This window comes from Pipistrellus hanaki, assembly GCF_964339955.1.
Source record: "Pipistrellus hanaki genome assembly, chromosome: 12".
In the NCBI taxonomy this organism is placed as follows: Eukaryota; Metazoa; Chordata; class Mammalia; order Chiroptera; family Vespertilionidae; genus Pipistrellus; species Pipistrellus hanaki.
Window position 1 is genome coordinate 54,634,060 of NC_140514.1, and position 18,875 is coordinate 54,652,934.

General features: G+C 37.6%; 1 protein-coding gene across 2 annotated transcripts in view; it reads left to right on the plus strand.

Moving 5' to 3' along the window:
• The window catches only part of TMEM131 (transmembrane protein 131), a 161,187-nt gene that overhangs the window by 84,476 nt on the left and 57,836 nt on the right, over nucleotides 1-18,875 (plus strand). For both annotated transcript variants that reach the window (XM_084900319.1, XM_084900318.1), the window contains exons 6-11: nucleotides 2,923-3,039; nucleotides 5,694-5,816; nucleotides 13,412-13,492; nucleotides 16,158-16,308; nucleotides 16,413-16,469; nucleotides 18,153-18,214. In XM_084900319.1, coding sequence (XP_084756445.1) covers nucleotides 2,923-3,039; nucleotides 5,694-5,816; nucleotides 13,412-13,492; nucleotides 16,158-16,308; nucleotides 16,413-16,469; nucleotides 18,153-18,214 — 591 coding nt within the window. The remainder of the gene's footprint in view (nucleotides 1-2,922; nucleotides 3,040-5,693; nucleotides 5,817-13,411; nucleotides 13,493-16,157; nucleotides 16,309-16,412; nucleotides 16,470-18,152; nucleotides 18,215-18,875) is intronic.

The window sequence follows — 18,875 nt, forward strand, 5'->3', positions numbered from 1 at the left end:
GTGGTATTTTGTGGAAGAGCCACACTCAAGGGGCCAGAGAGTCGCATGTGGCTAGCTAGCGGCAGTTTGCCGACCACTGTGCTATGGTATATATGTTAATATGTAGTAAAGCACTTGTAGAGTAGAATGTACCATTTTTATAAAACAGAAAATTTCTATATATTTGGATATCTTAAGAGTCAATGTAATGTAATGTATAACAGATACACAGGCTAATTGGATAACGTGAAAAGGAAGAGAATTAGTTTTATACATCTTTACAAGATATCACTAGATGAAATAAGCACTTAACTACTTTTGAAATTTAAAACATAAGAAAATAAGTAAATAAAAAAATAGTTTGCCATCTAATAGTGTGGAAGTATGAATTAATTAATTTAACAAATATTTGTTGAGTGCCTACTAGTTTCCAGGAACTTTGGATTTATTAATGACTAACAGAGATTGTTTTTATGATACTTATCTCTGGGTAGGCGGAGAAGGGAGATATGATAGCAGCATAGGGGAGGCAAGAGTTGTAAATAAATACATTTCCCCCCCGAGATATTATTCACTGTCAGACTGCTTTATTCCCTAATAAGTAACCTCTCTCCTTTATATCCTAAATATAAAACAAAAAAAGAAAATTCAATTAAAAGAGCATTTTGAGTATCAGTTATATTCCTAGTTGGCAGCATTCTATAAACTGTGAGGAGATACAAGGAACCTGTGTGGCCCATAGGCATTAGGTAGTTTATAACCTAACTGAAGACTGCGTAACCCTCTCCAGGAAGAGTTGACAGAACGTTTAATAGACTGAAATGAGTGTACAAACATTCAGTCTAATGGGAGTCTTGGACAGGCCTCTGCAGGCTGGAGGAAGACTGTGGAAGAAGACAGGCTGGGCCATAAATGCGTTCAGTGGGAGGATGTGGACAGGCAGAGTCCTCCACCCTCCGGGCCTTCTCTCCCAATGGGCCGCCATCCGATGGCACCATGCCCCTTGGCCAAGGACTGCTTCACAGTGTTACAGGCCCTGTTGTACCTGCACTTATCAAGGGTTGGCCTTTACAGAGGTCAGAAATAACTCATTACCAACATTCTGTTTGGACCATAGTCAACGTGTGCTGACCAGGTTTATGAACAGCAGACACCATGCCACTGCTCACCCCCTGCTCCCACTGCATCCACAAAAACACCCTCACCCACCTCAAACCCACTGAAGGCTGGTTAGTCCCAGGATGCCTTTCTCACCTGTCATCCTCAGCAGCTACCCAGAGGCAAATCTCGCACCTACCTGTCCTCTCAGAAGCTCACATTCTATGCTAATTATTACTGCTCCCATCTCAGACCCACTTCTGAACTCTCATGTTTTTCCCCCTATCTTTGGGAAATTCTACTCTACAAAGTGACTTCTTGGACAGTTGAGTCCATTTTAGTCATTTAGCATTTAAGTTGCTGTTCTTTGCTAGCACCCCAGTTCTTCAGGAGGAATAAGTAAAATTTTATGATGTTAGGTGATGAAACAAACTGGGAAGAGAGGGATTAATACAATGGGGGTGTAGTTCAGTTTTTCTTTTAATTTGAGATATAATTGACATAGAACATTGTGTAAATGTAAGGTACATTGTGTAAATGTACCTTGAATTGGTACATTTATATATTGCAACATGATTACCACAACATGATCATGAAGAAAGAAGCCTACATTGCCAGTGCTGACATGCAGTCGGAGCTAAATCCAAGAGTTCCTTTTCAAATTAAAAGGGAAATTTTAATTGCCAGAAAGTGGAAAAAATATTAGGCCAAAACAAACTCTAGTATTTATAGTTGCACTAAGTAATGTAACCTATGAGAATTTACATAAAGTTTAAAGATCAACTTTTGCTAGAATGTTAATTTATCAAGTTACATTTATAACACAGTATCTTAAGTATGTATATCAGTGGATGGATGGGTGATGGTGGGTGGGTTGGTAGACAGGTCAGTGGGTGGATGGACAGATAAGGATCACAAGACCTAGACTATTTCAAATATTCAATATTAATAAAAGAATAAATGGTATAATATATACCTTACCTTCTGAACATCAGCATCATGTTTCTGTTGAAGTTTAAGCTTCTCTTCATGACATTTAGCTTCTATTGTTTGGTTTTCATGTCCAACTTCAAGGAAAATATTTTAAAGGTGTTCATAATTTGCTTTTCCCTTTGGAAAAATACACAATTAAAATAACTCCGAATATGAAAGAGAATAGTATTTTTCCAGTTTTACCCTATAGCTAAAGATCTAGAAATCACATATATATACCAATATGTTGGTATTACTTCCAAGCAAATTAAAAATTTTTCAAATAAATTGCACCTGCCCTAACCAGTTTGGCTCACTGGATAGAGCATCAGCCTGCAGATTGAAAGGTCCCAGGTTTGATTCCAGTCAAGGGAATATACCTTGGTTGTGGGCTCATCCTCAGTAGGTGGTGTGCAAGAGGCAGCTGATGGATGTTTTTCTCTCATCGATGTTTCTAACTTGCTATCCCTTTCCTTTCTTCTCTGTAAAAAAGAAATTATAAATCAACAAAATATATATTTTTTTAATTTTTTTTTTTTTTTAAAAAAAAGCACTTCTCTCTCAGCAGCCTATAATGAGGCACTGCATTCCTGCCCAATGATTGCTGAATGAACAGAATCCAGGGAAGCCGTCTGTTGTGTGGGGTTTTCGACTGGTATTGACAAAGATATGTGACTAAACTTCCATTCTGAAGACATCTTTTTTTGTTATTTTCCATTGCAAAATAGTTTGGCTAATTAAAAACTTAGACTTTTGCAGGGGGTAGTTTATGGAAATGATTTTAAGATATTTGTTTTAGAGAACTTTAGCTATCTAATTGTGATTAGCATGATCTGATTTTTTGTTAATTTATTTATTGCTCTTCTTTTACAGAAAATTCTTCCGGGAGGAAATACATCATTTGATGTAGTTTTTCTTGCAAGAGTAGTAGGAAATGTAGAAAATACTTTATTTATTAATACATCTAATCATGGGGTATTTACCTACCAGGTAAGAACCAATATTAAAACGTTCATTTGTTTTCTAAAATATAGTCATCATCTCCGACCTATAACATGACCAGCTTTTACAATTCCTCTCCAATAACTTTTAAGGATAATAGAAAATGTAAGAGTTTAGACTTGAAGCATTTGTATACCTATTGTTGTGTCTTTGAATATCCCAGTTCAAATTAGACTGAACAGATGAATAAAGCTACTGCTAAAGTATTAATATAAGATTGATTGACAAAAGAATCATAAAAATATTTTCATATTAACTTCTCTTTACTTTTTGCATACTTGTGAAGCATACTCAATAATAGTTTTAAGATTAAAACATACATGCCTGCTTTTCTTAGTAAATATATTGTTTTAAAAATTTTAATAAGCTTATTTTTATGTTGTTATACAGGTTATTAAAGTAAGTTACTGTTTTGTGAATCAAGATTTTTATAATCAAGGTTATCAAGATTTTTAAGAATTCCTTATATTTTACATACACTTCTGCCTGTGTTATAGGTAGTGTTATTCTCAATTTTTACAGAAGGAAGCTGAAATGTATAAAGGTTTTTTTATTTGCCCAGATTATGCTATTAGTAGGTTGTTGAGCAGCAATTCAAACCCATGTCTTTGTAACTCTGAAGACCAGCCTCTTAGCCACTGTGCTATTGCCATGGAACTCAGTTGTTTCATTGTTTTACTTTATTGTTTCTGTGATTTTTGTTTTTGAACATTTCTTCTCCAGTGCCCAGAACACTTCAATTATTTTGAAAATTAGTATCAAAGTAAACAATTCTGTTTAGTCATAACCATATATTGTACTTATTTAATGAAAATAAATCTTAAATGGTTGTTTAGTGGCAGTCAGTAAACTTTTAAAGGCTTGAATAGATAAATAACTATGGCACTTTATAGATGACACCCATATTAACACATTATGGGCCAGTAGTTTTATTGCTAACTTTACCTAGTGGCCAGATAAGTTTCTGTTGAAGGAGTATAGAAAATGTTTAACATAAATGTTAAAGGCACGCTTTAAAGTTAAATACCCATTGTACTTTGAAGTTATTTGTTACATGTTCTTACAAGCTAATATCTTTTTAAAGAATTCTCATGATTGCCCACAAGCCTTAGAATAGAAAACACAAGAATTCTCGCAATCCGTCTGCAATATGTTAACATGCACCTGTGGTGTAAATAAAAAGGCTATCATTAGAATGTGAAGACCTTTGTCCTGCAGAGATGCCCCAAGTGACCTAGGTGTCTGGCCAGTCTGGATTACTGGAGTGTCATGATCAGGTTGTTCTCAAGATGAGCCTCAGTGGCCAGCTGTCTTTCTTTACCTCAGTCTTCCTCCTAAATATATATCGAGTCTGTCTACCTCTCTCCTCTCCACTGCCATCTTCTAAGCCAGGGGTGAGGAAATTTTTTTCTGCCAAGGGCCATTTGGATATTTATAACATCATTTGCAGGCCATACAAAATTATTAACTTAAAAATTAGCCTGCTGTATTTGGTCAAACATTTAATTAACTCACCTCTAATGCTTTGCCAGAGCCAGACCAAAGATTTTGTGGGCCTAATAAGGGCCTGCAGGACGGATGTTCCCTGACCCTGTTCCAGGCTGTCTTTACCTCTCACTCTATTACACACTAGCCTTCTAACTGGCCTTCCATTCCTCCCCAATCCCTGTAGTCAGAGTGGTTTTTTTGTTTTGTTTTGTTTTACGTAAGTCAGATCTAATTAACTTCCCACATATATCCTTGGGTTTTCCCATTGCTCTTAGAGCAAAATGTAAACTTCTGACCGAGACCTACAAGGATCTAAGAATCTGACTCCTATATAGATCTTCTACTCATCCCATTTACCATACTTCTCTTTTTCTTCCTGATCTTCAGACAAGGCATGCCCTTTCCTGCCTCTTTCCTGTACACTTCCCCTTGCCTGAATCCACACCCAGTGCTGGCTTTTATCATCTTTCAGATGACAACTCCTGTCACACACACACCCCACCCACCCCAGAGAAGAATTCCCTGGCCACCCTCTATAAAGAAGTCCCATCCCTCCTTTAGCCAGTTACTCTAGATCACATTTCCCATTTTTTAAACCTTTTGTTGTTGTGTAGTCTCTTACGCATACTAGAATGTACGTTTCATGAGTGCAGGTGCATTATCTGTCTTGTTCACTATTCAGTTATTCACTACTGTTTGTTTGTGCCTAACACATTGAAGGCACTTTGTAAGTATTTTTCATTTGAATGACTGGCTAACACTGATTAGTCAACCCAGGACCTCCCATGTGGACATGACCTAGGGCTGGGCTTGGTATTTGAGAGATTGTCTGGGCCCTAGATTCATCTTTTAAGGGTTGGAGTAGGGAACAATTTTGAGGCCCTATTTTCTTGTCTATCTCATAACTTCCTGACGTACTGCTATCGTTTTGTTTCAATATATCATATAAATTATTCCAAATGCATGTATTTGTAGTAAAGCAAATATGTCACCAAATCAGATATAGAAATCACATGTGAGGTCCTTTTGAAGGAGATGAAACTTTTCTCATCTGCATTAGACTCACCAGTTTTCTCTAGGTCAGTCAATCATAACCTGTAAAAATGTTAGTTATAATTGCAACTCAAATTGCTTTTTTTCCTACTTTGAAACAGGTATTTGGAGTTGGAGTTCCAAATCCTTATCGATTGAGGCCATTCCTTGGGGCTAGAGTCCCTGTGAATAGCAGTTTCTCACCTCTAATAAACATACACAACCCTCACAGTGAGCCTTTGCAGGTGAGTTTATAATGGTGATTTTTGAATGAGCTTCATTTTGGGAGAAATTAATGCTTAGCTTAAAATCTCAGTTTGTTATAGTTTTCAAGACTTTAAAATAATGGGGTTTTAAAGATGTGTTGAAGAGGGGTATTCTTTTAATGCATCTTGCTGTCGCCTAAATTTTGAATGTCAGTAGTCTAATACTGGATTTTTGGAACCATTACAATGATGGCTTTTCTGGTATTATAGTTTAAGCAGCTCTGCATTTAATTGAAGAAGAATTTTCCACTATACAAGGCTTGTACTTTTCTTGCATATAATCTCTTTCTGGTCCAATATAAACTTTTAAAAACACAGTTTATACTTTTTTTTTTTTTTTTTTTACCTATTTTTGATAATTTTTTGGTGATGGTAATCTTGAAATTGAAGTCTTAAGAGAAGGGTAAAAAAGAATCATGATTAAAAGCAAATTTATTTTTATTTTGTTTTGTTTTCTTTAATTCACACCAGAGAATATTATTTCTATTGCTTTTCAGAGAGGGGAAGGGAGGGAAGGAGAAACAGAGAGAAACATCAGAGTGTCTCTCCTACATCAACCAACTGCCTCCTGCACACGCCCCTGACCAGGCATGTACCCCTGACCAAGAATCAAACCTGGAACCCTTTGGTGTGTGGGCTGATGCTCTAACCACTTAGCATACCTGCCAGGGGAAATTTTTTTCAAATCTGACTTTTTATCTTATCCAATCTTTTAGTAGTAGTTGTTTTCAAATTTGAAATCCCTCCTCACTGGTTCTTGGTCTTTTCCACAGTGGGTGTGGCTGGTGTGTGGCTCCTTCAGATATTTTCCCAAACCCTACCCACATCCCTAGTGACTCCCAATCGCAGCTATAGCTTATCTAGTTCTGTTGTCTGTGTTGGAAGAAGATGCGGTTGCTTTCCTGAGTGGTTCCTAATATCTACACCGAGAGCACCCAGAGTCATTAGGACCAACCCTCAGGACTTATAATATCTTGAAAATGACAGGTGGAGGGAAACACTATATATTGTGATAAGCTGCAGAGCTGTGGTAACCAAAATGGTTTTTATTATCCAAGAACCCCCTGGTAGACATGTTCATAAACAATGAAAGGGGAAATGAGGAAGAAGATGAGATTTTCAGAGCTTGAATTACAAAGTGCTTAGGAACCCTGTGCTGAAGTATTTAGAAAGCAGTTTTACCCAGCACTGGCTGAGGAACGCTACTAATAAAAATACTCTGCCCGAATTTTAATTTTTTAAATTTATTTTTATTGTTGAAAGTATAGCAGATGCCCCCCCCCCTTTTTTTATTAGTTAGCTTCATCACAAACGGAGAAATCTTATGTCCTGCTTGCTTGTACATGGAAAGTGTACATCTTCATCACCATCACTCTCTCATTTCTATCTTTTTTCTACTTTAGGTAATGATGTATTTTCTACTTTAGGTAATGATGTATAGAAACCTCATAAATTCTTGCTGCTTTCTTGTTTTGACTATTTTTAGTCAAAGACATTGAAAAAAACAAGCTTGTTCTTCATTCTGTCAGACCTGCTGCATGAGCTGCCGCACGGCTGCAGTGAGGTGACAGAACTCTAGGGCGCCCTCCGGAGGCCGGAGCGGAAGGAGCGTCCTGGGCATGGCGGCCCACAGTTGTTCACGAGGCCTTACAACTGAGCCTTTCTCCTCGGCCTCATGTCATCAGGCTGTCAGCTACAACAGTTCTCTCTGGATTCAATACTGACTTTTTTTCTTTTGTTCATTGAGTCTTTATCTAGTAGTTAAACATTTTAATTCAAGAAGTTTTAGCCCAATATACTTTTTATCACACACAAGAAAGCAAATAAAAAGACCAAAGTTGTCTTTAAACCAATGTAGATTATCTGGAAAGCATTCTTCTTGAGGGAAACATTGTTTTTATCTAAGTTCCTACTTGATGGGCTTTTTAAAGGTTGATATATAACTGACATATAATATTATATTAGTTTTATTTATACAACATAATGATTCCTATTTGTATACTAGTATATTGTGAAATGTCACCACAATAAGTCTAGTTAACATTCATTACCACACATAGTTACAAGTTTTTTTGTGTGTCAAGAACTTTTAAGATCTATTCTTAGCAACTTACAAATATGCAAAACAGCATTATTAGCTATAGTCACCTTTACATTCCCAGGACTTGTGTATTTTATAACTGGAACTCTCTATGGAAGTTACCTTAATCTAATCCTATGTAATAAAAGCCTAATATGCTAAGTGTCTAGTTGACAGGTTGGTCGTTCAACCAATCAAAGCTTAATATGCTAATGACATGCTAATGCTGCTCAACCACTTGCTATGATGTGCACTGACCACCAGGGAGGCAGATGTTTCAACTGGTAGATTAGCTTGCTGCTGGGGTCTGGCTGATCAGGACTGACCAAGACAGGCTAGACATGCCCTGAAGCCCTCCCACAGTCCCTCCCTGGCTGGCTAATGTCCCGCATCCCTCCTTGGCCTCGATCATGCACTGGTGGGATCCCTTGTCCTGACTTGTGCCCTCTCACAATCTGGGACCCCTCAGGGGATGTCAGAGAGCCAGTTTTGGCCCCATCCTGCAGGCCAGGCCAAGCGACCCCCGTGGTGTCGACCTCAATGGTGCATGAATTCATGCACTGGACCTCTAATAGTTCTATAATATGTTATACTTTCATTAATCTTAACCTTAAATTTAAGAAAATGTTGTAAAGCAAGGAATTGCATCTGATTTTTTTCATTGTACAATACACACACGAGTATGTTTTCCCTGGGAAAAATGTTAATTCAAACAAGTATAAAGCAAAAGTTCCCTCAAACGTCTTCCTTCCTAATCTAACACTGTCCAGTGGGAACTTTCTGGGATGGAGAAAAACTTCAGTATCTACTCTTTTTCTTTTTCTTTTCTTTTTTAAATATATTTTTATTGATTTCAGAGAGGAAGGGAGAAGGAGAGAGAAATAGAAACATTAATGTTGAGAGAGTCACTGATCAGCTGCCTCCTGCATGCCCCCTACTGGGGATCAAGCCCACAACCCAGACACGTGCCCTTGACTGGAATCGAATCTGGAACCCTTCAGTCCGCAGGCCAATGCTTTATCCACTGAGCAAAACTGGCTAGGGCTGTATCTGCTCTTTCCAGTACTGTAGGCACGTGTCACACATTGCTATTGAGCACTTGAATCTGTGGCTAGGGTTCCTGAAGAACTGAACAGTTTATTTTATTTCAACGAATTTAAACTTAAATAACAATTGAAGCAGGTAAATATTGTCTTAGCACAACTCCAAATCTATGCCCTTTTGTAAATACTATTCATATTATCTTGGTGTGTGTCAGGTCAACCCTTTTTCATTCTTTTGCATGAGCATATGTGTGGGCAAAAATAAACATTCTTTGTGGGAATTTTAAAAGTAAATTATATCTATATTTTTGGATTTTTTCCCCCTAGACTTGATTAAATTAGGATAAATAGTACTGCACTAAAAATAAAAAATATGTCACATATCTAATTTTAATATAAACTTTCCTTTGATTTTATAATTTAGATTTTTTTCTGTCCCTATTTTCTCATTTATTTTCCTGTTATCAGTAGTATAACTTTGAATCTTTTATTTCCAAACTTTGTTACACTTATTTCCTTAATTCCTTAGAAGGTTAAATTAAATAATGTGATGTTTTCTGTTTTGTTTTGAGGTTCTTTTGGTTTTTTATTTTGGGGGGAGGGTTGGGTTTTTTACTTTTTAATTTTTGTTTGTTTCAGAAAAAGTTCCATAGTTACCCCATCAGTTAATCTGTTAATACTTACTTTAAGGGAACAAACACTGTTTTAAGAAATTAGAAAACAAGTAGTAATACTCCAAAAAAATCCTAACTCACTAGTCTTTGCCCTGTGCATTTCTTTAACAGTTCCACACTTACCAAAAACCTTTAAGTTTATACTAAAGTATTACTGGTTTCCTTCTTTGTTCTTTTTTTATATGCCCCTGGAGAACTTTTGTAATAAAACTACTGAGATTTCCACCTATTCTCTTATTACATCACCCAAGATTTGCATAATTAAATATACTATTTTTTATTTATTTTTTATTTTTTTAATAAATCTTTATTGTTCATATTATTACAAAAGTTCATTTTTCCCCCCCTCCACCAGGTTCCCACCCCACCCTCTGCCCTTTCCCCACCCCCCCATTGTCCTCATCCATAGGTGCACAGTTTATGTTCAGTCTCTTCCCACACCCTCCTCTCCCCTTTTCCCCGAGAATTATCAGTTCACTCCCCTTCCATACCTCTGATTCTATTATATTCACCAGTTAATATTATTCATCAGATTTTTTTTTAATTCCCTTGGTTTTTAGGTTCACTTGTTGATAGTTACATATTTGTTGTTTGTAGTTTTTATCTTTATTTACTTTCTCTTCCGAAAGAACCCCCTTCAGCAATTCATATAATTCTGGTTTGGCGGTGATGAACTCCTTAAGCTTTTTTTTATTTATGAAGCTCTTTATTTATTTATTTATTTATTTTAAACTATATTTTATTGATTTTGTACAGAGAGGGAGAGAGATAGAGAGTTAGAAACATCGATGAGAGAGTCATCGATCAGCTGCCTCTTACACACCCCCTACTGGGGATATGCCTGCAACCAAGGTACATGCCCTTGACCGGGATCGAACCCGGGACCTTTCGGTCCCTAAGCTGACGCTCTATCCATTGAGCCACACCGGTTTCGGCTTTGTGAAGCTCTTTATCTGGCCTTCGATTCTGAGTAATAGCTTTGCTGGGTAGATTATTTTTGGCTGTGGGTTCTTGCTATCCATCACCTTGAATATTTCTTGCCATTCCCATCTGGCCTGCATGGTTTCTGTTGAGAAATCAGCTGACATCGTATGGGTGCTCCTTTATAGGTAACTACCTGCTTTTCTCTTGCTGCTTTTAATATTCTCTCTTTGTCTTTTGCTCTTGGAATTTTAATTATGATGTGTCTTGGTGTGGTCTTCTTTGGATTCCCTTTGTTTGGAGTTCTGTGCGCTTCCTGGACTTGTAAGTCTAATTCTTTCACCAGGTAGGGGAAGTTTTCTGTCACTATTTCTTTCAGTATGTTTTCGATATCTTGCTCTCTCTCTTCTTCTGGGACCCCCATAATTCTGATGTTGGTTCACTTGAAGTTGTCCCAGAGGTTTCTTACATTATCTTCAACTTTCTGGATTCTCTTGTCTTCTTGCTTCTGCGGAAGAGTGTCTTCTGGCTCTTTATGTTCCAAATCTTTGGCTTGATTCTTGCGATCTTCCATTCTGTTTTTAGGATTCTGTATAATATTTTTTATTTCAGACAATGTATTCTTTATTTCTTGTTGATCCCTTATTAGTTCTTGTTGATCCCCTTTCATCTCCTCGTAGGTCTTTTCAACCTTTTCTAGGAAATTCTTGTAAAACCTTATAAGCGTGGTTTTGAACTCTATATCCAGTCTCTTCTTTTCCTCCATTTCTTTTGTTTGTGATCTGTTTCCTTGTCTTGGCATTTTCACAGCTTCCCTGAGTTGGTAGGGTGGCTTTGTGTGCTAAGGTGTCCTATATGGTTCAGTGAGTCAGCCTCCCAGTTACCTGAGGTGGACAGTCTTGGTGTAGCCCTTTGTGGGCTGTGTGTGCAGTCTTGTTGTTAAGCCTTGCTTGTTGTTGGTATCACTGGGAAGCGTTGATCTCCAAGCCAATTGGCTATGAGGATCAGAAGTGTCTCAGCTAGGAGGGTTTCTGTATTCCACTTGAATGGGGCAGAGTCTCGGAGTGGCACTAAATATACTATTTCTTTATTAGGAAATAGGGTTACCTGCCATTAAAGGGAAGTCTCCCACCACAGGACTTATTCTGTTCCTAGGTCTTTACTAAGAGAAAGGAAAGCAGACGTCCATCCACAGACTTATAAATGCAATGTTCATAGCAGCTTTATTTGTGATGACCAAAAACTGGAAATGACCCAAATGTCCATCACTAGGTGAATGGGTTAAAAATTATTACATAATCCACAGAATTGAAAATAATTGGCCTATAAATACATACAACAACATGATGGATTCCAAAATTATCATACTGATTTAAAGCAGCCAGACACAAGAATACAGACTTGTGATCCCATTTATGTAAAACTTTGCAAAATACAAATGAATCTAGCGTGGACTAGAGCAGCTCAGTGGTTACCTGGGGATTGGAGAGGGTTTGAGAGGGACAGTGGTTTGAAGGGCATGAGGAAATTAGATGGTAATTGGTATATGACATATCTTAATTGAAGTGGTAGCTTTCCACTGTATACATATGTCAGGCAGAATACCTCATCTTGTATACTTTAAAGATGTATAGTTTGTTGTACATCAGTTATACCTCATTAAAACAACTTTAAAAAATAATGAGTATGGGTACAAGCCATAGAGGCATTAACAGCACCTGTGATTTTTTTTTTTTAATACATTTTATTGATTTTTTTAGAGAGGAAGAGAGAGGGATAGAGAGTTAGAAACATTGATGAGAGAGAAACATTGATTAGCTGCCTCCTGCATATCCCCCACTGGGGATGTGCCCGCAACCAACGTACATGCCCTTGACCGGAATCGAACCTGGGACCTTTCAGTCCACAGACTGACGCTCTATTCACTGAGCCAAATCGGTTTTGGCAGCACCTGTGATTTTGCGGCCAGTGGAAACCAAATGTTTCTTACTACATTAAAATTGTTGTATATGTCTCAGGAAATATACTCTTCACTGTTTCACAATTATAGCAGTTATTAGGTCCACTGCTGGGACTTACTATAAGCTAGGGGCCCAGTGCCTGAATTTGTGCACCTTGAAAGGAACTGTGGGCCACAAGGCTGAAATAGGCCCAGGGGTGGGTCTTGGCCTATCCTCCACACCCCTGCCCAGCCCCTCTCGCCATTGTCCCTGGACCCATGTCTGCTGACAGCCCTGCTCCCACCGCTGCCACTACCACGCCCTATCAGTGCTGGCTCCACTCGTACCCAAGTGAGGAGCAATTGGGGCTGGCGCCAGCAGCGGGTGCAAGCCAGGTGCAAGCTGTACCACCACCTGCTCCACCATCTTGCTGCAGCCAACAACCACCATGTTCCGCACACTCCCCCTGGTGGTCAGTGCACATATAGCAACCAGTTGTTCTTTTGTTCCTGGTGGTCCACCATTCGGTCTATTTGCATATTAGCCTTTAATAAGATGTGTGAATATAAAAGCATTTGTGTTACTATAAGAATTTGTATTTCTATAATTTGATCGTTTTCGTAAACTGTAAGTGTCCTATGGATGGATTTTTGAAAATTCAGTATTTTAGATACCCACACTATTTCACAGTTTTATATTTCAAAGTCAACTTGTTTTTGTTAAAACTACCACCATTGTTTACACTTATGGGGCACTGACTCTGGTGATATGACATGACACTTATCCTACATTTATATCTATAAATGTTTTTAAATCTTTTCTGATAATAATTAGGTTATCAAACTTATTTCCATTTCACAGCAAATTTCATGCATTGAGGATATGCATATTAACTGTCATGGCTCTTTTGTCGCAGGTTGTAGAAATGTACTCTAGTGGAGGAGATCTTCACCTAGAACTTCCAACAGGTCAGCAAGGAGGGACCAAAAAATTGTGGGTGAGTACTAACACATTTTCTTCTCACATGTGGTTGCACAAAACCAATGATTTTCTTAAATACCGCACAAAAGATTTAATTCCTCATCACCTGAAAAAATATAGGTGATGTTTTCTTAATTGCTGTCTTAATATTACATTTATATCAAATACTAGTATATTTGAAAATTGGATGAGAGAGTGAGAGAAAACTCACTTTTGGAAAGAGTAGTGAATAAAATTGGTGACATCTTTAATCCATTGTGTGGAAAGGAAGGGATTTTTTTTATATTAGTAAAGGTGTCTCTGAATCTAATTGTTTATAATTTGCTTACTCTAAGATTTAAAAAACAACACAACCCTGTGGAAAGGTTCCATTCGATTTTTGAAGGTAGAGAATTGACCCATCGGACTTATTCGATGAGATGGTATTTGCAGAGCAAACGTAGTCAAGCCCTTTATGACTTGGAAATTTTTAAATGTCCACTTTAATGTTGAATATTTAACAGTAGTTTGTGTCAGTGCATAGAAAACCACTTTTTTCTAGAGAATACCAAATATTAACCAAATTAATGAATATGTTGTAACTACCTTACTTGCCAAGGTTCCTGTGATAGGCAACTTTTGGGTTTTAATGTCATCTACCATGCTTTAATCAAAGGGGGAGAAGACATAGTAAGTAAATGCAGCTTTTGGATCAAGGCCACTCACAGTGACAGTGCCACTCTGAAAAGTTCTGAAGTTCAATATTTATTTATGAATTGCACTGTTAAACACCTGTCTCAACCAGTGAAAGGATATGTGGGGCTTTTTTAGGACTTAAAAATTTAGAAGCAAATTTGTCAGTAATCAGCTAAAACTGCTCAGATATAGAAACACACTATCCGGTAGCAATACATAACAGATGGTCCATTTATATCCTTTCTGCAAAATATTTTACCTTATAATTGTTATTATTTGAAAAGCCTTTGAGAAAAATAGTGTATAAAAACAATACTTAAGAAAATTAACTTAATAAGGTATTAAATTTGTATATTTAGATAGAAGAACTAAGAATTTGCTATGAAATATAATGGGTATCTAATAAACATAAGAGAATTCAGATTTCTAATTATTTAAGAACTATAATGAATGGTAGCAGAAATTGCATAATGTTTTAATATTCCCAGTGAGTACAAGAAAAGATAAAGTGCCGAGACCGGTTTGGCTCAATGGATAGAGCGTCGGCTTGGGGACTGAAGGGTCCCGGGTTCGATTCCGGTCAAGGGCATGTACCTTGGTTGCGGGCATATCCCCAGTAGGGGGTGTGCAAGAGGCAGCTGATTGATGACTCTCTCTCATCGATGTTTCTAACTCTCTATCTCTCTCCCTTCCTCTCTGTACAAAATCAATAAAATAAAATTTAAAAAAAAGAAAAAGAAAAGATAAAGTGACTCTTAGTCCTACCAAGCTAGAGAGAAAAACGTCAGTTGGCCTTGACCTCACCCCCAACTCATTTCAGTACCTGAAAATCCAGAGACCAAGCCAGCTCCCAGAGATGGGCAAATTGGATGAATGGATGGTCTTGCTCTAGTAGCCCAGGAGGGTTGCAGTCGCCTCTTTCCTACTTTAACAAGTTGAGAGTAGGGTGACTGAAGAACAATAAAATGTAAAACACAGGGATTTCCTAAAATATGCCAAAAAGTGCAGAGAAATTCTGATCATCCCAGAATTGTTCTAAAACAAGGAAAACCAGATTGTTCTAAAACCAGGAAAAGAATTACACTTCCCAAAAAAGCCTATTTTTTCAACGTCTTCTTTCTAGTGCCTGAAAATTGGTGCTGTCTTCTATGACTACAGCCTTCCTGACCACATTTGGCAAACGGTAGCCCTACTTGTTTTTGTTAGGTTTTAAAAGAAAGGAAGCTCTCTTGGTTATCCATATAAAGGCTCCTGCAAAACCTTCCTTCTGGCAGTGACATTTCTGTTGATTAGAGCATTTCAGGACTGAATTATACACCGAGGCACCACCAATACATTGAAGAACAACTGACTTTATAGATTAATTCTACCTTTTAATGATTTTGAAAGTGGCAATGCACATTTTTGACATTTTAACATCCTCCCAAATTGAATGTATTTTATAGTCAGTGGAATATATTTAATTATCATTGTATTTTTTCTTAGTAAGTATCCGATATAATAAAAGCCTAATAATGCTAAGAGTCTGGTCAGCCATTCATCCAATCAAAGCATAATGTGCTAATGATATGCTAAGACCACTCAACCATTTATTATGATGTGCACTGACCACCAGGGTGCAGACACTTCTGGTAGTTAGCTTGCTTCTGGGGCGAGGTGGACCCAACATGTCCTGGATCCCTCCCACAGTCCCTCCTATCCTAGCAATCTCCCACATTCCTCCCCGGCCCCGATCATGTACTGGTGGGGTCCCTCGGCCTAGCCTGCACCCTCCCCTCTCACAATCTGGGACCCGTTGGGGAATATTGGAGAGCCAATTTCAGCCCTATTCTGCAGGCCAGACTGAGGGACCCCCTTTGTGCACAAATTTGTGCACCAGGCCTCTAGTATAAAATAATTATGCATTTTTCGGTCCATGTTTTTTTGTGTGTTTTTTTTTATTTAATAACTGATGGCTTTGCAACATTATAAAAGGTGTGCTACATTATGGTCTGTTAACTTGTCAGGAAATTCCTCCTTATGAAACCAAGGGAGTGATGAGAGCCAGTTTTTCCTCCAGAGAAGCAGATAACCACACAGCCTTCATAAGAATAAAGACTAACGCTTCAGACAGCACAGAGTTCATCATTCTTCCTGTTGAGGTTGAAGTTACAACAGGTTCGTGGAAAACTAAAGGCACTGAAAGTTTGTTTGTTTGTTTGTTTCATTGCATCTGACTCTGGAAAAGTGAAATATAATTGTTTATTTTTCTTCTTTCCAAGCTCCTGGAATTTATTCCTCAACAGAAATGTTAGATTTTGGTACACTGCGGACACAAGGTAAAAAAAGAGACAGTGTCTTTATAACACCCTGTTTGTACTAAATGGTTCTACTTTAACCCCTTTGTTATTCAGCTTTGAAAGTTCCTTCTTGTGGGTTGTATGATCTTGTAGAAATCTACTTGGGGAAACTGAGAATCCTTGCAGTTTATACCCCATTCCTCTGAGGGACACCATTGCTTACCAGACGGCAAAGCAAGGTCATTGGACACCTTCAGAAAGGTGTTCTAAATAGAAGTTGAGGCACAAGATAGCATCCCAGTGTTGGAATCCAATTCCACACCTACTTCTGGATTTTTGTCTAGATATTATTTAATTGCATTATAATGACATGATGTTAAAAATGTGTCCAAAATGGTCAGAGAAAGAATTCAAATTCTAAAATTGAAAACAATCAAGTTAAAGATTTATTAAGGAAAAAGTAAGAGTGTAGTTGACCATTGAACAATGTGTTTGAACTGCACAGGTCTGTTTATATGCAGATTTTTTTCTTTTTAAAAAAATATATTTTATTGACTTTTTACAGAGAGGAAGGGAGAGAGATAGAAAGCTAGAAACATTGCCGAAACCAGTTTGGCTCAGTGGTAGAGCGTCGGTCTGCAGACTGAAAGGTCCCAGGTTCGATTCCGGTCAAGGGCATGTACGTTGGTTGTGGGCACATCCCCAGTAGGGGGTGTGCAAGAGGCAACTGGTCGATGTTTCTCTCTCATCGTTTCTAGCTCTCTATCTCTCTCCCTTCCTCTCTGTAAAAAATCAATAAAATATATTTTAAAAATAAAATAAAAACTTAAAAAATGAAAGCTAGAAACATCAATGAGAGAGAAACATCGATCAGCTGCCTCCTTCACACACACACACACACCCCCACTGGGGATGTGCCTGCAACCAAGGTATATGCCCTTGACTGGAATCGAACCTGGGACCCTTCAGTCTGCAGGTCGACGTTCTATCCACTGAGCCAAACCGGTTTCTGCAGATTTTTTCAATAAATATACAATTGTCCCTCTGTATCCCAGGTTTAGCAGTTGTGATTCAACAAACCAGGCATTGAAAACCAGATTGTCAGTTTGTGGTTGGGAATATGTGGATGTGAAGGGCAGACTTTATAGTTCTGAACCTTTTTATATAAGGAACTTGAGCTTCTGCAGATTTTGGAATCTGCTGGGTGTCTTGGAACCATTCCCACTTCCGATACGGAGAGAATGTAGTTAAGTTTAAGGAGGGTCAAAGTGATATGTGGATTTTCAAATACATGGGGATTAGCACCCTTAACCTCTGTGTTGTACTTGTAATTTGGGATGTCTGTGGGCCATGTGTAATTAAAAATTGCTTGTTTGAAATTGAAGATCCATTTTTTAATATTAGACTCAGTTTTAATATGATGGTTTCACATTGCACATTTTTAATTTGCTTCATTATACTTTGCTAGAAAATTACAAGTGTTAATGTCAACTTCACTAAATAATGTTTTGGTTTGGTTTGTTAAGGTAGGGGCAGTTTTTGTAACACTCACTGTCCTTACTAGTATGATTAAGGTGATTCCTAACTAATGTTTATTTTTATTAATGTGATGGCCATTTTATTTCACATTCTAGAATAGATTCAATTTGATATCTAATAAGATTCTAAATTGCTATAAAACACACCATTTTAAGAAATATTTCTTTTCCTCAATTTTAACAGATCTACCAAAAGTTTTAAATCTTCATTTATTAAATTCAGGAACAAAAGATGTACCAATAACAGTAAGTTTTTACTTATCTTTTTACTAATTTATGTATTCTTTGTTTTTAAACTTATGGCAAAGTTAAAAATAATTAAACTCTTCCTCTAAAATGTGGTGACCTGGTGACAACTTGATTCTAAGTATGATGTGAGAAACCTATTTTGCCTTAACCACCGAATTTGAAGGATGAGAAGGGAAAGTAGGTGATCTTCTCCAAGCTAAGTTTGAACCCAAGTTTATGAGGTTGACAGAATCATATAAAAGGCATGTGGATTCTGGTAAATCCTATGTGGCAAAGAAGAACAGGTTATACAGAGTCCATCAGGTTTGGTTGTTAGACTTAATGTATAGGAAGGTAAAAAGAGATTAAAAAAAAATTTCAGATGTGTTGGCAAGAGAAATCATGAAGGAAAGAAGTATTGTAGGTAAGAGTAGAATGCTGTTAACATTTGTCACAGGTGTTCCTTCTAACTGGCAGTGTACGTAGTAGTTTCCTAAGTAGCATACTATAAATTAGGGCCCCCACTTCCCGTCACACATATACACAGAACAGATGACTTTTACTCCTTTAGTGGATTTGGTGTGCCATTAAATAGTTTTAGGTACACAAAAAGACCAAAAGCAAGGTCACAGTGGGAACTTTTGTGCTTGTTGGACAGACTTCAGGCCTACAATCACTT